Here is a 20,994-nt window from a genome sequence, read left to right as displayed (position 1 = left end):
AGATGGTGACGATTCCGAGTCTGACTCCCGTTACGGTAACCCTTTTGCAACGTTTTTCGATACAGAACCCTGAGGTGTCCAGATGATGAGAAAAAGGAGCCACATAAGAATTACGGTGACCTACTTACTGATGGAGCCTGCCCGCCTTTTATTTCCTCCTTTCTTTCTTATTGCTACATGGTTTTAATTAATGTCGGCTAGACACCCAATTTCTTGATACAGTCATAGTTACTATTCCGACACTATTTACTGACCAATGGCCATTAAAGGAACAATTGTTGGATGTCACATGTGTTACAAATTCTTTCCGCTCGTTTGGGCCACCCAGGTAGGGAATAACGGCACTAATCCCCGCCCTGCCTGAGGACCCCAAATGCATCCGTTCAGTTAAGGGTAGTGGCTCTACAAAAAACTTATTTTTTTTTTTAAATGAGGGAGTCACACATGGTGACGATTCTAATGGGTAATTGAAGATAAGGAGAGAAAGACAAACAAAACGAGATGTTAACCAACGATAATAACATATTATGCTTGCACCCCCAGGAATATACGAAGAATGGAAGACAGAAGACAAGATGAAGAGAGGACTGATGACCTCCATTGTTATTTATCGCTGTAAATCATCGCTGCACTCCTACAACTGCGGGCGTTACAAGCCTCTGTACCACACACCACACCAGCCCCGAACACCACCACACAACATGATACCCCTAGCCCACATAAAGATAAACACTGATACCCCCACTTGGTGCGAAAACATTGTTAAATGATATTCCCTTTCCTACACAGTAGAGGCCCTTCTGGTGATAGCGATAATCTGCAGTGTCATTCAGACACTTAGACTCCGCAAATGGCGAAAAAGAGCCTCCCGCTCCCCGATATATACACTCCGAGCCCCTTCTTCGGAATTCACCCAACCCAACAATGTAACCACCGATAAAAATAAAGATTGTACACCTCTGTAACATTGATGAGTTAAGTAGAAATGTGATGCTGCCGTTGGTTTAAAACTTTTGTATTGTACTTACAAGTTCCTTTTTATATTTGCCAGCAGCATGAGAATAGCTTAGTTAGTGATAGTTAGATATTCCCTTGTGCGAATAAGTTAAACGTGTAATAGTTGAATGTTTTATAGTGACCCCTTAGAGATTATGAATGTATAATGTGTTAATAAAACTTAGCTAAACATAGAACAGAGTAGTGTAGAACCTGTCCTTGACCAAGGGTAACCGGCACACCAAGGACGGATGAGGGATTAACAGTGTGATCCACTACGCTTCGTGTTCAGGATCAAGAGGACGGGATGTAGCCATCTCAGACGGCAACCTGCAAAGGACCATGGGAATTATGACCAACCCAGGATTCAGACACACTCAGAGCTTGTGTGTGTATTTGCAAACCAGATAGCTAGATGCGATCGAAACCCCCGCTCGTTTGCATTCCAATGGCCCATTTCCCCAGAACAAAAGGACTGTACTCAGGTAACCGATACAGATGCAGACTAACTGGCGCCACTCCCTTTGCTAAGAAAGCCCAAACAGCCAAGGTCAATGACCGCTCAGGACACACCCAGCCATCAAGGTACCAGCCCCTTTATTGGCCAAAATCGAAGGCAGTGATCGAAGCCTGTCGAATTATTGGGTCCACAGCTAAGGACCGCCCCAAAGAGCACGAAATCCCAGAGGGATAAAGAGAGACACAGCCATGTGTTCGGTCACTCTTGGCCCCAGCCTACGCCTAAAACCAAGCGTAGTATTATGATCAGACGACAAGTTCAAGACCAACAATCGCTACCAGACGGATGAGCCCAGCAGAAACGAAGCCACTTCTTCTACCCAGCCACGCAAGATCCGAACAAAGGCCTTGTTCATCTGCAAAGAGCTGGTTGCCCTGAAGTTAAGTATAGGTTATTGTAGTTGTTAGGTGTAGTTTAACTTGTAGTATTTATGTTGCATGTTGAAGTAATCCTTGTGTATAAATAAACTACCTTTGAACTTGAACTGACTTGGTCTTTGATCGATATCCAATAAAGCCTTGTGATGGTATCATTTGATATCTGGCGACTCTGAAACGTAATGTTAATAACTGCCATATCTAGTTAATTTGGCAACATTATTGGTACGGACGCACGCACGCGCACACACACGCGCACACACGCGCACACACGCACACACACGCACACACACGCACACACACGCACACACACGCACACACACGCACACACACGCACACACGCACATAGTAACTTCATTGCAGTGTTAATGTAGGCCTGCTTGTGACAATAAAGATTTATTTTTTAAAAAAATACTCACGTATACAGACACACACATATAAACACTCAAACAAACAAACAGACACACACACACACTCACATACCCTCACACTTCAATACACAGAAACACACCCACACTCAAATGCATAGATCTTCATATTCTCACAGCTACTCATATACACACAGTCACCTGTACAGATACACCCTTACACACTCACATACAATCACACCCTCACACACACAGATGTACACACTCACACACCCATAAACACACACATTCACACTCTTTTATATGTGCACTTGTGCAAACAGATACACACGTTCACATACACACATTCATCACAGATAACCACACTGTCACACACACTCACACACCCATACAGAGAGATACATACACTCTCATACACACTCATACACGTAAACTCATGCAGCGATACACACTCACATACTCAAAAACACGGAAACAAACACACACACTCAAAAACACATCGGTACAACACACACATTTTTTCCACATAAAATAATACTCAAATTTCACATCAGCAAAATATTAATGAAGCACTAAAAAACTCAAAAGCTAGTTTAAAAGATAGATGCAGTCACATTATTGTGAAATATGTAATATAGTGAAATCTTCAGCTTGTTTTACTTAAATTCTGAGCACGAAATTAAATGATTTCCAGGAGGAAAATTCTTATCCATTTATGCGGAGCCAGATTGTACAATTGTGCAGTAGTAACCATGAAACAGCAGAGTGACATCTTTAACACTGAAAATACAACACAACCTAGAGAGTAACCGGTACTGTGGATGCTTTATAATGTATTTTTGATGAAACATGTGTCAAATTTAATGTACAATGAATAAATGGATAGATTTGCTTGCATTGTACGATTAGCGGGAGACAAAAGACCACCCACTAACTGGATTTTTAATCTAAATGTCCAGAGCTCAACTTAAAAGAAGAACCTCAACTGATGCAGAAGTGGTTTAAACTGGTAATGGAAAAGAATGCCCTGGTTCGCTACGAAGCTGAAATGATGATATTGTGAGTAGTCCATTTAATATTTCAGTGGAGAGTATTAAGGAGTTCTTAGTAGTTACTGTCACACTTTGCACACAGCAATCTCCCACAGATAGTAATGCAATAACGCCCAGATAATATGTTCTATTTTTAATGGTATTGGTTGAGGGATAAATATTGGTTCAGGAAAGAGGGAACCTCCCCTCACCTTCTTCCTGGAATAGGGGATCATTAAGTTCCACTTGAGAGGACAGAGAGTGGCATGTCTCATCTGAAAGATAGCACCTCTGACAGTGTGGAGCTCCCTTAGTACTGTGCTGATGTGGCAGCCTGGGTAATAGACTCACGTCTAATGGGAGCTAGATCCATAGCCAAAATATAATACCCATCCCCAGTATCTGAGCCTTGGACTGAGAGCTCCAGTAACAACTCGTGAGAAACAGCCCTGTGTTGCTCCGAGGTTTTACATTTTAACTTTTTTTAACAAACATTTTATTAAGGCATTTATGGTTTTATAACAAAAGATACAAATACAAATGTAAACATAATTCAGTATGTAACACCTGCCAACCAACAACCATACCCCGCCAACATAACTTATACAGACAATTCCCAAGTCCCTCCATCTCCTCTCGCTGATCCTGCCTAAACTAAACTAAATCAACTCCCCCTACCCCCTCCATTTCATTGTAATTTTAAATGGATCCAGAACAGGGCTTTTGCTTTTTTGGAATAACGTCCCTAAAACCCCATTCAGCCATCTATCCCTAGTGGTTGGAAATTTAGACTCGGTGTCGATCCTCTGGTACTCACAGTGTGTTTGGTAATTCCAATGGCCTCCAGGTATGGCATCAGCAGAAGTATTCAGCCCGCAGCGACTAGACTATCCCTGTGCAGGAATAACTCACTTAGTCCCATCCCCCACACTTCCCTACCCCTCACTCCCTCCCCGCCTTGCAGATTTATTTTCCCCTCAGGGACTTATCCAATTCCCTGGCAGTATCTGCCTCCACTGGTTACACTGAGCTGCAGGCCATGCAAGAAGGTTAATTGATGTGTGCAGAATTCCCAGATTGGCAGCATTCCCAACTTCTCCCTTTTGTGCCTCAACAGTGCTCGCGAGTTGGAACTGGAAGATCAGCAGAGCAGGTTACAGCAGCTGCTTCGCGATCGGATGGCAGTTGATGGTGAGCATTATAGCTTGTGACGGGTCTTAATTAAATTACTCAGGCCTTGGCGCTCGGGGGGATAATTGCAAATTACCCAGCAACAAGCTGCCGTGTTTCTGCTGCCAGTGTTTAATTAAAACAGGGACTGTTAGCAATCTGCGTAATCTACATCGGTTTTCAAAGGAGTCAATTCAGAGGTGATCAGAGACGCAACCATGACAAAGCAGCCGGCATGATCAGCACCTCACCTTAAACACTCACTCCCTCCATCACCGGCACACTGTTATTAGTAACCAGTCTTGTGTCGAGTTATACAGCTGTGCCTATCAAACTGAAGTTGTTTGTACAGAATAACATTGAACCACAGCGAATATACAGCACAGAAACCTGCTGTCCAGCCTGACAGATCTATGCTGATGCCCAAGAGCCTCTTCCCACTCTTTTTCACAAAACCCTATCAACCTATCCCTCTGTTCCTTTCTCCCTCATGTGTTGATCTAGCTTCCCCTTATGTTATTCTCCTCAACTGCTTCTTGTGGGAGTGATTTCCACATTCTCACCTTTTCTTGGCTGAAGAAATTCCTCTTGAATTCCATGTTGGATTTAACAGTGACTATCATATATTTATGACTCCTAGACTGGGACTCTTCCACAGATGGTTTTAGACAATCTACTGCAGGTTTTAGGCAGGTCTATTCTGTTGTGGGATGTGGTAGTTGGGTTTGAAAGGCAATCAGTTCAACACGGCACACCTGGCTTGCTGTGGTCATGTGACTATGCCATGAGGCAGTCTCTCCGGAGGCTGCCAGCTTGAGATCAGTTCAATGAAGACTTACAATGAAAAAGCACTGAAGAAGCACGTGTCCTTAAACATGAAACATGGTGTCAGGAGGTGGAGCTGAATTAGAGGTGGTAAAATGCTGAAAATTCAGCAGAGAAGATACTGAGAACCCAGGCACAGAGGACTGCTCAAATCTGCTAAAAATAAGGATAAGGAAAAGCAAACAAACTGAAGGCTGCAAGTAAGGTATTGAGTGTGTGAATGCTGTAAATTCACCCCTCCCAGCTCCTGTTGAAATGAAACATGATATGTGGCAGAATTGGCAGTTTTCTCCATTTCCAAAGACAGAACTTTGAGATTGCAACATATTTAATTAACAAGACTGAACTGAGAAGAGTAGCCACACTCCTAACACTGATGGGGAGGGGCCGATACAAAGTGTGTACCCCCACTAAATCTAACTGTCAAACAAAGAAAAAGACAGCATGGATTGCAAAAGTCTTGAACAAACAATTTGAATGCCAAGTAAAGATTACATATGAACACTATGCACTCAATGCTAGAACTCAAGGTGAAAAGGAAATAATTGAACAGCATGCGACTGTTGCAACACAGCTTGCAGAATCATGTGAATTTGGATAGCTGAAAGATGACCTGATGCAAGGTAGATTCATCATAGGCATTCATGACATCTCGTTGAGAGTCTGTCTACTGAAAGAAAAGAAACTGACTCTCAAGAAAGCGATAGATGTGTGTAGAAATGCAGAAGTTGTAAAATGTCAGCTGTAGAATATATATGGCAGAGCAGGCCATTATGCTGTGAGACACATCACACTAAAGAGCAGAGAACTCACAAACACATGTCAAACTGAGGAAGAGAAGGGCTGCCCAGCTCGGGGAAAAAAGCAAGACATTTCACATGCAAGTGTTTGGCTAGGATGAAGCAGAGCAAGCTTGTACAGATGGCCACTGGAGATACAAGCAGAAGAGTCTGATGAAGAGCTATAAACAATCCAGCAAATTGATTCTCTCAAATCTATAGGTGACAAATGGTTTGTGACTGGTACAGTGTCAATGCAGAAAGAGAGTATCAAATAAACAAGAAGTGTCAGGTAGATACAGGTGCATCCTGTAACATTGTTTTAAAAAATATTTTAAATCGCTTTTTAACATTTTAATATTTTAATTAAACAACACAACAAAGTACAACAACAACAAAAAAACTCCCCCCACCTCCGCCCTCCAACACCCCAGTAACTCAAAACAAATGCCCTCCCATCTCCATCCACCCCTCCCCCCTCCAGCTTCTCCCCTCTCCCTCTTAGCAGCTGATGACAACCCACTCTTTAAAGTGTAATATAAACAGACCCCATCTCTTGTGGAACCACTCACTCACCCACCTCAAAATGAACTCAACCATCTCCTAGTATGGAAACTCCATCAAGTCCCCAAGCCACACAAGGCACAAGCCAGAAAAGCTGACCTCCACCCCAACAAGACCCGCCTGCGAGCAATCAGCGAGGCAAAGGATGAAACATCTGCCTCCACTCCCCCCCTGCGGCTCTACAAGTCCGACACCCCAAATATGGCCCCACCACCCCAGGGGACTGAGCTCCAAAATTTCTCAAACTTCCGCAGCACCAGAACACGTGTACATGATTGGCTGGATCCATCCAACACCGTTCACAAGTGGCCTCCATCCGCTCAAACAACCGGCTCATCTTCAACCTCATCATATATGACCTATTGTACCACCTTTTAACTGTATCAACCCCAGGCTCACACACGAGGTTGAGGCATTCACTCTCTGCATCAACTCACACCAGCGCCATCTCCAGCTCCTTCTCCCACTTAGCCTTAACCCCGCCCAATGAAGCCCTGTCCTCCTCCAAAATCCTCCCATAGATCGCCAAGATGACCCCCTCCCCCCTCCAGCCCCATCACCGACAACACCCCCTCCAACAACGAGGAGGGCAGTGCCACTGGAAAAGTAGGGAAAACTTTCTTCACAAAATCCCGCACCTGCATAAACCTAAAGGCCTCAGTTCGCGGAATGCTAAATTTCTCCATCAACTCCTCCAAACTCATGAACCGCCCTTCTAGAAATATGTCCTTCACTTACGTCGCCCCTCGCTCCTCCCATCCCTTAAACCTAGCATCCATCCTCGCCGGCTCAAACCCATGATTCCCTCGGATCGGCATCAGCTTCAACCCCGCCCCTAACCTAAAGTGCTGCCGAAATTGTCTCCATATCTTCAATGGATCACCACCACCGACCTCCTCGAATATTTCCCAGGGGCAAACAGGAGCGGCGCAGTTACCACACCCACCCGCCTACAAGAGCCTGCCTCCATCCTCAACCACATAACCTCCGGCTCCCTGGTCCAGCCCGCACCTTCTCAGTGTTCGCCACCCAATAATAGTACAACGGGTTGGGGAGGACCAGAGCCCCTGACGGCCACCCTCTCTGAATCACCATATTCTGATTCCTTACTACCTTACTTGCCCAAACAAACAACAAGATTGACCGTTCTGTTTTTGACAAAAAAGACCAATAGGCATTGAAAAAAATTTAAACCATGACTAGATATTCATCTTTGCTGCCTGCCAATGACAGGGGAAGGCTGCCCCATCTCTACTAATCCACCTTACCCACCAGGCTCGTGAAATTCAATTTATGAAGCCGGACCCAGTCCCAATCCACCTACACCCCAAGTACCTAAAGTGGGTAGTCGGCACCCGAAACAGCAAGCCCCCTCCAAGCTAGCTCCTGGCCCCGGCAAAGACACCAAAAAGCGCTCACTCTTTTCCAGATTCAGTGTATAACCTGAAAAATTCTTGAATCTCTTGAGCAGCCCCATTACATCCTTGCCATGAGACCTGGGTTGGAGAAGTGCAACAACAAATCATCAGCACGCAAAGACATCCTACGTTCCATCCCCGCCCTTCGCCATTTCCCTCCGTTTATCCAAGCACCTCAGAGCAACGGCCAAGGCCTCTACTGCCAGCATAAGCAGGAAGGGGGGACATGGGGCACCCCTGCCTTGTTCCCCAATGTAACTGAAAATACCTAAATTCACCTCATTCGTCCACACACTCGCCTTAGATTGCCTACATAAAAATATAACCCACACCACAAACTTAGGCCCACTCCCAAACATTTCCAACATTGCAAACAATTAACTCCACTCTACACGGTCAAATGCCTTCTTCCTGTCTAATGCCACCACCACCTCTGGCTCCCTCCCTTCTGACGGTGACTGCACCACTTTTAACAAATGCCACATAGTCAGAGACAACTGCCTACTCTTTACAAACCCTGTCTGATCTTCCCCAATCACCTGCGGATTGCACTCTTCCAACATCAGAGCCGGCGCCTTCTTGGCATCCACATTTATCAGAGATATTGGCCTATATGATTCACATTCCACCGGGACCTTGTCCATTTTTAGCAACAGCGAAATGGAAGCCTGTCCCATCACCTACGTGAGTGCACCCTGAGCCACCACTATGAACCCATCCGGCCCCAATGCCTTACCCATTTTCATCTTCCTTATCGGCACTCGGGCCTCCTCAATCCCCATTGGCTCCTCCAGCCCAGCCCTCTCCTACACTAGGACATGATACTCCAACTACTCCAACCCCCCCCTCCCCCCAAGAAATCCTTCATATCCACCTTGTTCCGCAGGGGCTCCGCCCTGTACAGCTTTCTATAAAACTGCTCAAATGCCATGTTCACCTGCTCCAGTGCCACCACCAGCTCCCCTGTCCCATCCCGGACCTGAACAATCTCTCGCCTGCCGGTGGAGCTGGCCCGCCAACAAGCGACTGACCTTCTCCCCATACCTACCCCTTTGCCAGCCTCAACCGCCGTACCACTTTCCCTGTAGACACAGTGTCAAACCGTGCCTGCAATTTCACTCTACTCACCAGATGTTCCAAAGTGAGAACCTCTACATACTTCCCATCCACTTCCCAGATTTCCTCTTGCTGTTGCTGCTCTCTTGCCTCCCTCTCCACCTGAGCCTCAAACAAGATGAACCCACCCTTGCCACTGCCTTCAGCGCCTCCCAAACTACCAATGGTGGGACCACCCCATTCTTATTAAACCCCACATAATCATCAATCACCTTTCCCATCTTGACACGGGAATTCGGATCCACCAGCAGCCCCACATCCAACCTCCACACTAGCCTCTGTACAGGCCCCTTCTCCAGAACTACATCCAACCAAGTGTGGAGCATGATCCAAAATAACAATCGCTGTGTATTCTGCTTTCCTCACCCCCGACAACATCGACTTCTTGTGGTGAATGTGTAACCACTATAAATTCACACTGTACATTACTGTGTCCCTGTGGGCTCCATCTGTGAGCCATTGCGCGGCTCTGCCCACAGGGCGGGATGAGGATCATGTACAGGGCTCCGCCCTTGGCTCCGCCCCCAGCAGGAAGTATAAGTGCTGCGGTCCTACGAGTCCGCCTTCAGTTCAGTATAGTCGCAGGCAGGCTCAGTTGTAAGCCGATTAAAGCCACAGTTTACTTCAACTCATGTCTCTGAATAAATTGATGGTCGCATCACTTCTCTAATAAAGAAGTCAGTTCTTGTACTCCCTACACCCTGGGTACAAAAACCACCACGGATTCGCTTCCCCCATCTCCTTCATAAATGCAACCAACACCTTTGCTTCACTCTCTTACTCACCAGTATTGCTACCCGCCCTCTTTCCCCCCCCCCCCTCCCCCCCCCCCCCTCCCCCCCCCCCCCCCCCCCCCTCCCCAGGCCCTGCTGTAGAAGCCTGAATGGAACACCTGACTCACCCAGCCCTTCCAGAGCCTCAGCTGGTCCTTCACCATCAAGCGGGTCTCCTGTAACAGCATCACGTCGGTTCTCAAGCTCTTTAAGTGCGGGAAGACCCTCGCTCACTTCACCAGTCCACCAACCCCTGCAGGTTCCACGTTGTCATTCGGGTCGGGGGTCTCTCACACCCCCTCCCCCTCCTGTCAGTCATGTTCTCCGCTCCCGGTACTGCCTGCCAAGCAGGACCCTACCCCATGTCAACCAGCTACCCATCCCCCTTTCCCCCCTCCCAGACCTCCCCCCACCCCACCCCCCCAGCCACTTCCTCTCGAATCCACTCCTCTCTGCATTCTCCCCACCCCTCACCATTCACACCTCTCAGGCCCATCAAAACCTGTCCACACAAACTCTGAAAGCTGCGGCCCCTTCCCCACCTCACTCCCATCCACTAGCCAACACAAGGAGGTGGCCCCTGCCCGTGCCCCCTCCTCTCACATGCCCAATACCAAAAAAACAACATTAAACCCCCACACCCAGTCCTTCCCCGCAACCCCACGTAATAGACCCCCAAACAAAGGGAAACAAACCCCAACAAATTACCCCAACATCCCAGCATCATCACCTCCAACCCATAACATAAGAAAAAACAAAGTCCAGTCCTTCAGCCTTCACGAACGCCGCCGCCTCTTCTGCTGTCTCAAAGTAATAGTCCTTGGCGTTTTGTGTAAGTCTCAACTTCGCTGGGACGACCACCCCAAACCACACATCACTCTTGTACAATGCTGCCTTCTCCCTGTTGAAGGCTACCCGCCGTCCTGCCAGCTCCACTGTGAAGTCTTGGTATATACGAATACCACTGCTGTCCCACCTCACCTCTCAGCTTTGCCCATCTCAGCACATTCTCCTTCATCTGGTAGCTATGAAAACAGCTCTTGGTGGTTCATTCGCCTTTGGCTTCAGCCGGAGTAACTGATGAGCCCTATCCAGCTCATAAAGGGAAGCATCCTCCTCACGCTCTCCAAGAACTTAGCGAACAGCTCCGCAAAGTGCTCTGTCGGCATCCGGCCCTCCAGTCCCACAATCCGCAGATTCTGCCACCGTAACATGTTGCCCAGGTCCTCCGCTTAAGCTCTCAGCTCTTTGTTGCTCTCCTCCATCCTCCGCAGCTCCTCTCCCATCAAGGGAGCGGAGTAAAGTAGGCCCCCATGGAACCAGTCCACGGGCCAGTCCATTGTGAGCCCCCCCCCCCCCCCCCCCCCCCCCCCCCGCCGCCCCCGGGGTCGGACCCCCCCCCGAGGACGGACCCCGCACAATTACCTTCCAGGTCCCGCTGCGTGTGAGGTGAGTGATCCACGCTGGCGGGACTGCGTCAAACTCGTCGGCCACTCGACCCATCTGGGCGCAGAGAATCGCTGGAGGGGCCGCTGTCAACGGCCCCCCACCGGCGCAGTGGGAATCCCGCTGGCGCCCGATAAATGGCGCCGGAGAATAGGGAAGCCGCCGTCGGGACAGCGGGACGGGATTCGCGCCTCTCCCCCGGGGATTCTCCGACCCGTCGCAGGGTTGGGGAATCCTGGCCCATGATCTTCACAGGCCTGTGCGAAGTAGCTCAATATGGTGATCTAAAATGAAGCCCTCAAAAGTGAGGTTAAGACTATTTTTTTAAATTCAGCCATGGAATATGGGCGTCGCAGGTTGGACCAGCATTTATTGCCCATCGCTAATTCCCTTCAACTTCCAGAGGCCATTTCAGAGTGTGGGTCTGAAGTCACATGTAGGCCAGACTGGGTAAGGATGGGCGATTTCCTCCCCTAAAGGACATTAGTGACCCAGGTGGATTTTTACGACAAGCGACAATGGTTTCACGGTCATCACTTGACTTTTAATTCCAGTTTTTTATTGAATTCAAATTTTACCATCTGCCATGGTGGGATTTGAACCCGGGTTACCAGAGCATTACCCTGGGTCTCTGGATTAGTACATATGATGGCACAATTCTCATACCGGGAGGACAAATAGGGGCTGGTTTAGCACACTGGGCTAAATAGCTGGCTTGTAATGCAGAACAAGGCAGCAGCGCGAGTTCAATTCCCATACCAGCCTCCCCAAACAGGCGCCGGAATGTGGCTTTTCACAGTAACTTCATTAAAGCCTACTTGTGACAATAAGCGATTATTATTATTATTAAATTTGTCTGAGAGCTCACTGCAAATGCAAAATGAAAGATCTAGATTTGCAGATCATAGATGGGACACGATGGCCACGCATTTCAGCTGAAGCCAGTCTAAAGCTTAACTGGTAATCCTGAATGTTCCAACAGAGGTTTACACTGTGACACAACACATAAAGCCACTGATGGTGGAACAGATCCTAGAGGAGTAAAGATGTGTTTACAGGGTTGGGATGTCTTATCAGAAGAATATTATCTGGAAGGAGATGAGAGTGAAAGATCAATTCAGCATCTGCTGAGAAGTGTTCCAGCTGCTCTCAAATCAAAAATAAAAGACAAGATAGAAAACTGGAAAAGAGGACATTAATCAAAACTGTGACAACTCCCTTAGACTGGATTAGCAGCATGATAGCGGTGAAACAACGAGGAAAGCTATGAGTATGCTTAGACCGAAATGATCTAAATAAAGCACTGAAGAGATCAAACTATCCCATGCTAACCATCGAAAAGTGTGCCAAGGCAAAGCTATTCCCTATCCTTGATAGGAAGGATGCTTACTAGCAAGTGAAGCTGGATAAAAGCAGGTTTCTAATGACATTTTGGACACTGTTCAGGGGATACAGATGGTTGCGTGTGCTGTTTGGCTTTCCACAGCTCTGGAAGAGAATCAACACAGACGATATGAGGTAGTCAGTGATTTTCCCAGAGTGCAAACCGTAATGGATTATCCACCAGTCTATGGATGTGGAGACATAATGGAAGAAGTCATAGCTGACCATGATCAGAATTTAATACGACTGCTGGAGAGAGCTCGTCAGATGAATCTGAAGCTGAACAAGAACAAATTGTAACTGAAGATGCCTGAAGTCAAGCATACAGATCATGTATTGACGGCAAAAAATCTCTGCTCGGATCCTGACATGGTGAGATCTTTAGCAGTGATACAGGGACCAATGGATGTGAAAGCAATGCTGAATTTGATGGATTTGTGAAACAGTTAGCAACATTTTTGCCTAATTTGTCAGCTGATTGTGAACCATTACACAAGCTCAGTGCTAAAGATGTGCAGTGGCATAGGGAAAAAGAGTCCACTGAAATCGAACGAGTAATGATGCATTGCTGCCTATGGCGCTGAGGACCCCGGTTCGATCCTGGCCCTGGGTCACTGTCCGTGTGGAGTTTGCATATTCTCCTCGTGTTTGCATGGGTCTCACCCTCACAACACAAAGATGTGCAGGGTAGTTGGATTGGCCACACTAAATTGCCCATTGATTGGGAAAAAGATAATTGGGTACTTTAAATTTATATTAAAAAGTAGTGATGCCAATACTGGTGCTGAAGAACTATGATATCAATGATGGAGTTGCCTTGCATTGTGATCCCAGTGAGACACGTCTGGGGTAAATCCTAATGCAGCATGGACAACCGGTCACATTTGTATCCAGGCCACAAACGCAAGCAGAATGACGCTACGCACAGATCGAGAAAGAGTGCCTGACTATTGTTTTTGCTTGTGAGCATTTTTGTTAGTGCCTGCTTGGGAAAGACAAAATAACACTGGAGTCCAACTATAAGCCACTTCAACGCAGTTTTCGCAATCTACTACTATCTGCTCCAAAGCTACTGCAAGGAACATTATTTCATTTGCAAAGGTGTCATCTGGATATCTTTTTAATTCCCCTCTGGCCACAGGGGAAGTGCCAGAGGACTGGAGAATAGGTAATGTTGTTCCACTTTTCAAGAAGGAGGGTAGAGATAAACCAGGGAATTACAGATCGGTGAGTCTCACATCAGTGGTAGGGAAACTATTGGAGTAAACTCCGAAGGAGAGAATTAATTTCCATTTGGAAAGGCATGGGATGATTAGGGATAGTCAGCGTGATTTTGTTCGAGGAAGGTCACGCCTAACAAATTTGATGGAATTTTTTGATAAAGTGACCGCGTGTGTGGAAGAAGGAAATGCAGGTGTTGTAGTTTATATGGATTTTAGCAAAGCCTTTGACAAAGTCCCTCATGGGAGACTGATTGAGAAGGTTGAAGCACATGGAATTCAAGGAAACTTGTCGTGATGGATCCAAAACTAGCTTAGTGGTAGGACACAAAGGGAAGTGGTAGAAGGCTGTTTGAGTAACTGGAAGCTGGTGTCCAGTGGTGTACTACAGGGATCAGTGCTGGACGGTAGCACAGTGGGTAGCACTGTTACTTCACAGCTCCAGGGTCCCAGGTTCGATTCCCGGCTTGGGTCACTGTCTGTGTGGAGTCCACACGTTCTCCCTGTGTGTGCGTAGGTTTCCTCCGGGTGCTCCGGTTTCCTCCCACAAGTCCCGAGAGACCTGCTGTTAGGTGAATTGGACATTCTAAGTTCTCCTTCTATGAACCCCAACATGTACCTGAATGCGGCGACTAGGGGCATTTTACAGTAACTTAATTGCAGTGTTAATGTAAGCCTATTTGTGACAATAAAGATTATTATTATTATTTGTTGTGTATATATAAATGATTTATACAAGAATGTGAGGGGAAGTATAAGTAAGTTTGCAGATGACACCAAGATTGGGAGGGTGGTTAACAGTGAAGATGAGGGTCGTATATTACAGGAAGATATCGATGGGTTGGTCAGACAGGCAGAGCAGTGGCAGATGGTATTTAACCCTGATAAGTGTGAGGTGATGCACTTTGGAAGAAGAAACAGGACAAGGGAGTATGAAATGAATGGCAGGACAGTAGGAAGCTCAGAGGAACAGATCGATCTTGGGGTATACTATAGGAAGTGATTGCACTGGACGGGGTACAGAGGAGATTCACCAGGATGTTGTCTGGGATGGAGAATCTGAGCTATAAAGAGAGACTGGATAGGCTTGGATTGTTTTCTTTAGAGCAGAGAAGGCTGAGGGGGGATATGATTGAGGTGTATAAGATTATGAGGGGTTTGGACAGGATAAATAGAAAGCAGCTGTTCCCCTTGGTTGAGGAGTCAATCACAAGGGGCATAGTTTTGGGGTGAGGGCCAGGAGATTCCGAGGGGATTTGAGACAAACAAATTTCACTTGGGGGTGGTGTGAATCTGGAATGCAGGGCCTGGGAAGGCAGTGGAGGCTGGAAAGCTCACAACCGTTAAAAAACACTTGGATCAGCACTTGAAACACCGTCACATTCAAAGATATGGGACAAATGCTGGTAAGTGGGATTAGCACCAGATATGGGGTAATTATTGTCAGTGCAGACTTGATGGGCCAAAGGGCCTTTTCTGCACTGTACGACTCTTTGGGCAGGATCGATCGGCCACATCCCACTGGAATCGGGGCAGGACGTGGACGTTAAATACCATCAGAGGTGTCCCCGGGATTCCCGGCAGTTGTTACGCCTCGTGCGATCTGGTTAGATCTCGCGAGACATCGCACTTTGGGTCCTGCCCACAATGGGTGGGGCCCAGTCTTGCACGATTAAGTGAGTTTGTAAATCCATTTAGTTGTGCTGATGCCAGATCGAACGGCCACCCAGCATCTATAGGCCTCGCCGAAGAGACCGCAGCCAAGTGTCGATTAGTACTGGTTCCCACAAACCGGGACCAGATGTACCAGTATTTGGGGCAGGGGGGGGGTCTCCCAGGCGATCAGAGGCCGCCGGGTGGTTGGCCTCTGGCCGGGCTGGCACCCGAGCCACTGTTGGTACCACCCTGGCACTGTCAGAGTGCCCAGGTGGCACATCCAGGCTGGCAGGGGCACAGCCAGGATGAGAGGCTGGAGGGGTTTCGAGGACCTCCCAAAAGGTGAGTTGGGAGGCCCAGGCGAGGGGTCAAGAGAATGGAGAGCCATTTTAAAATGGCGCCCCGATATCCTCCTCCACTGAGGAACTCAGGTTCTTGGAGCTTCTTAGTGTAGAAAATGATGCTGAGTGCCACCTCGGCGGGGCGGGTTCCCCGCCGGGTCAAAAATAGCAACAGAGTGCCGTTAGATAGCAGGCTCTTTCCTGGCGCTACAAGTGCCGGGAACGACCCTGCTAATCCTGCCCACAGTGGACTCTTATTTCACATTGGCTAGATTGCGCCCTATGACTCTATCCCCCCCTCTTCTGTAATATTGCTGGAATTAACAACCTATTCTCTGTAACGGCTAGGAGTGCTACTTTGGCCAAACTGTCAAGCCCAATATCTGTGAACACTTTGAATTTTGGGGCCCCAGCATGGAAGTGGTTTTGTTTTGGACCAGGAGGAGGCCATTCGGCCCCTCAAGCCTGTTCCACGACTCCATCAGGTCATGGTTGATCTCTACACCTCAGTTCCATTAGATCCACCTAAGCTTCATATCCTCCAATAACATTAACCAGCGAAAACCTCAGTTTTGACAGCTTCAGTTGAACCCCCCTGTCGACAGACTTTGTGTAAAGAAGTGTTTCCTGATTTTACCCCTGAATGACCCAGTTCTATTTTTTACATTTTTAACCTTCCCTTGTTAGGAAGGTTCTCCCTAGCTAGCCTATCAAATTTATCATTTTAATCACCTCGATGAGATCAGCCCTCAACCTTCTAGCCTCAAGGAAGGAAAAGCCTATGCAACCCTTTTAGCCCTGGTCTCATTCTGGCGAATCTGCACTCTATCATGTCCAAGACCTTCTTTTTTTAATTTTTTTAAATTTAGAGTACCCAATTCATTTTATCCAATTAAGGGGCAATTTAACGTGGCCAATCCACCTACCCTGCACATCTTTGGGTTGTGGGTGTGAAACCCACGCAAACACAGGGAGAATGTGCACACACCACACGGACAGTGACCCAGGGCAGGGATCGAACCTTGGGGCTGCAATGCTAGCCACTGCGCTACCGTGCTGCCTTAATATATCCTTCTTAAGATGCATAGCCTAGACCTGAACACAAACACCCGACAGTAGTCTGCAACCAGAGATTTGTATAATTGCAGCAGAACTTGCACTCCCTTATATTCCAGCCAGATTTCCATTGATCTCTTTGCTGATTGTTTTATTTTGTACCTGTTCTACACACTGGAGAGTAGAAGTTAATTCCCGGTTATGAGACAGTTTAAGTTTGTTCACCTCTTCAATGTTATCATTCCCAAACAGACTCCACGAAGGCGGAGAAGGAGATCGTTGAGGAAAAGCAGGTTCTGAATGAAATGTTGGAGGTGATCAAACAGAGAGACAAACTGGTAATTCTGCTGGAAGAGCAGAGACTCCAGGAAAAAGAAGAGGATCAAGATTTAGAAAGTTGGCTGGTGGCCAAGGGCTACAAATTCAACTGGTCCTAAACACTTTTATGTATCAGAATCCTTCACTGGCAGCAACACGGTGGAGAATGCAATGATTGGTGGAGGGTATCATTTTTGCCTAACCTGCCCAAGGTGGATCCACACCATCTGTTCTACATTAGGCCCGATTGTACTTTCCTCTGGATTGGTAACAGCTGGTTCTATAAATAACTGGTTAGGCCCTAGCTGGAGTACTGTGCCCAAATCTAGGTGTAACACTTTAGGAAGGACATGAAGAATTTGCAAAGGGCACAGAAAAGGTTTACTTGAATGGTACAAGGGATGAGGAGAGTCTGAAGAAGCTGTGATTTTTGTCCTGAGAACAGAGAAGGTTAGGGGGAGATTTAATAAAAGGTGTTCAAGGCTTTTTAACAGATTAAGCAAGGGGAAAACTGCTTTCACTGCCATTGCACACAGGTGTAAAATAATAAGCTAAAGAACCATGAGGGAAAATGAGAAGATTTTTATTGTAACACAATAAGTTATTATGATCTGGAACCTGCTGCCTGAAAGGGTGGAAGCAAAATCGATAGGAACTTTCTAAAGGGAATTAAATAAATACTATACTTGTAAAGGAGAAAAGTTTGCTGGCCGATCAGGAAAGAGCAGAGTGAGTGTGCGATTAATTAGATAACGCTTTTAAACAGCCGGTGCAGCATAATGGACAAAATGGTTTATTTTGTTCAGTAAGGCGTTTTTGGAGCTCGGCGAAAATTGATTTAATTAACAACCGTCTGACTGACTGAAATACTCAGAATGATGCTGCTGAGAACCTCTTGGTTGATGAATGAGCAAGGCTGCTTGGGGTAATGTTCTCATGTACAAATGTTTTGTGCAATATTTTAAATTGTGTTATTTTTACACAGCCTCTCTTATTGCAGTCCAATGGTCCAGCACTCAAAGCACATTGGCGATCTTGCTGTAAAGCTTCTTTCCAATTGCAACATGATGACTTTACCTTGTGGTTGACAATATAACCCACGTGTTTTCTCATGGCTGCCAGACATGCGATGAAAATAGGTGTTCAAAGAATTTCTGTATTTTGCAGACACTATGTAGCACAATGCTGATTGTATTCGACACAGTTGCAGTGTCTATGTCTCAAGAGTGTCATATTCCATTCTATATCAGGCATATTAAGCTAAGTAAAAAATGTTTTGGTTATTGTTAAGGGGAAAATATCTTCTTATTAAAGGCAGATGCATCCAACTGAATTGCCTGGCAATTTTATTACTAAGTATTTAAAGCACAAAGTACCATTCAATCTGACCAGACTGGTGTTTATGCTCCACGCCAGCTTCTTCTCACCCCTCTTCATCCCCCCCCCCCCTCCCCCACCACCATCTCATCAACATATTCTTCTCATATAATATAAATTGTTGTTCCCTCATTACTGTTGGAAATTTCTTGTGGGCTATCCTGATGAGTGCAAGACGAAAAACTTCGGCATGCCTTTTTTTTCAGTGATACTCAAGTTCTGCACTAACAAACGACTATCCAAATTATTTTATTCCTCTTCTCCTCCAGCTTTTTCTCTTTAACGTATCTATGTTATTTGTCTTGATCACCCCTTGTGGAGGCGAGTTCCCCATCGTCACCACTCCCTGATTTCTCCTGAATTCCATATTGGATTTATTTGTCCGACTTACGATCTCCTGTTTTTCCGGTATTTTTTGTACATTTTTTTTTGGCCTTTCTGCTCACCTGTACTCGTTAAGCTTTGGATAATCAGGCAGTTTCGGCGTGGCCATTTGTAAAAATTCCTTCCAGTACCAGTGACAACACCTCAAGGGGAAATCCAGACATAATCCAATACTCGGGGGGGGGGGGGAACCCCATGATGTCACAGAGGAGACAAAAGTTTCAGCCAAAATATCTGAAGCTTAGGGATGTCCCTTGAGCATTGATTTTGAGCTGTTGTCAGGGAGCAACAGACATGATGCAGAAACACTGACAAAATTGAAAGAATTTAAGAGGAGGCTGATTGATTTACATTGCTTTATATACAATCTGCAGGACAGAAACAGGCCATCCAGCCCAGTTGGTCCACGCTGTTTTTTATGTTCCACATGAGCCTCTTCCCACCCATCTTTATCTCACCCTAACAGCAAAGCCTTCTATTCCTCTCTCCCTCATCTCTTAATCTGTGTTTTCCCCTTCCATATATTAGTGAGTTCCATGTTCTCACCACTGACTGATAAAGAGGTTTCTCCTATTGGATTTATTATAACCATAGAATAGAATCCCAACAGCACACAAGGAGGCTACTGAGCCCATTGTGTTTGCACTGACTCTCTGAAAGAGCACTCTACCCAGGCCCACTCGCCGCCCCATCACCGCAACCCTGTAACCCCCACCTAACCTACACATTCTCGGACACAAAAGGGCAATTTAGTATTGCCAATCCACCCAACCTGCACATCTTTGGACAGTGGGAGGGAACCGGAGCAGCTGGAGAAAACCCTTGCAAACAAAGGGGTGAAAGTGCAAACTACGCACAGGAGTCACCCAAGGCCGGAATTGAACCTGGGTCCCTGGTGCTGTGAGGCAGCAGTGCTAACCACTGTGCCAGTGTGCCGCCCATAATAGTGATTACTGAATGAATCTGTCAAATTGTATTCTTATTGCTGGGATATTGTGATGCTTTGGCTACTGTTTTGGAGTGGCATTCTTCAATTTTGTGGGTTTTTTTTAATGACAGTTCAGTCATTGGCCCTGATTGGGAGGCAGGTCAATATTATAGGTAGATCAGAAAGGTCTGCATGGGCTTTTTGCCCAAACCTGGGAATATAGATTGTCAAAAGGCACCTGGTGCAACAGATTCATTGTCTAACAGTAAATGTTAAATTAGTTTTTCCCTACATAACAAAACCTGTGCAGTGAAGCGTGATGTTCATTAAAGCTCCTGTGGAACACTGTGTAAAACCTGTGTTCATCAGTTCACTTAAACGTTGTTTTGTATTGTCTGTAATTAGTTAACTGCAGTCTACTGGAAAGACAGACGTCAAATGAATCACCTCTAATGTTGAGTGAGTTCCAGTGATGCAAACCCAAATGTAAACATCAGTTACATTCAGCTGATACCCGAATATTTATTAAAGTGTCAGCTGTGGCTCACTCAGTAGCATTCTCTTTCCTTGGTGTCAAAAGGTGGTGGGTTTCGATGCCCTTGCCACACACACAAGCCCACAATCCGTGCCGATAGTCCCAGTACAGTACACTACGAGAGGTAGAAAAATAGAACCATAGAATTCCTACTGTGCAGAAGGAGGCCATTCGGCCCACCGTGTCTGTAGCGACCCTCTGAAAGAGCACCCTACTTAGGCCCACTCCCTCGCCCTATCCCCATAACCCCCACCTAACCTGCACATCTTTGAACACTAAGGGGTAATTTAGCACGGACAATCCATTTAACCTGCACAACGTTGGACAAATTGGCTGGTTGGTTGGTCTACATTATATCCATGACTACACTTCAAAAGTACTTCATTAGCTGCAAGGTGCAGAAGGTCATCACT

The 20,994-nt window shown here is 46.4% G+C and overlaps 1 protein-coding gene across 6 annotated transcripts in view; it reads left to right on the top strand.

Annotated features, from left to right (window-relative positions):
* The window catches only part of mical2a (microtubule associated monooxygenase, calponin and LIM domain containing 2a), a 353,275-nt gene extending 334,590 nt beyond the window's left edge, over nucleotides 1-18,685 (top strand). For all 6 annotated transcript variants that reach the window (XM_038807962.1, XM_038807967.1, XM_038807966.1 and 3 more), the window contains 3 exons: nucleotides 3,221-3,320; nucleotides 4,410-4,483; nucleotides 17,292-18,685. In XM_038807962.1, coding sequence (XP_038663890.1) covers nucleotides 3,221-3,320; nucleotides 4,410-4,483; nucleotides 17,292-17,476 — 359 coding nt within the window. In that variant the 3' untranslated portion in view covers nucleotides 17,477-18,685. The remainder of the gene's footprint in view (nucleotides 1-3,220; nucleotides 3,321-4,409; nucleotides 4,484-17,291) is intronic.
* The last annotated feature ends 2,309 nt before the right edge of the window (nucleotides 18,686-20,994 follow it).

Source organism: Scyliorhinus canicula, chromosome 9, assembly GCF_902713615.1.
Source record: "Scyliorhinus canicula chromosome 9, sScyCan1.1, whole genome shotgun sequence".
NCBI lineage: Eukaryota > Metazoa > Chordata > Chondrichthyes > Carcharhiniformes > Scyliorhinidae > Scyliorhinus > Scyliorhinus canicula.
Note: the sequence above shows the minus strand (reverse complement) of the source record. Positions and strands in the feature narration are given on the sequence as shown.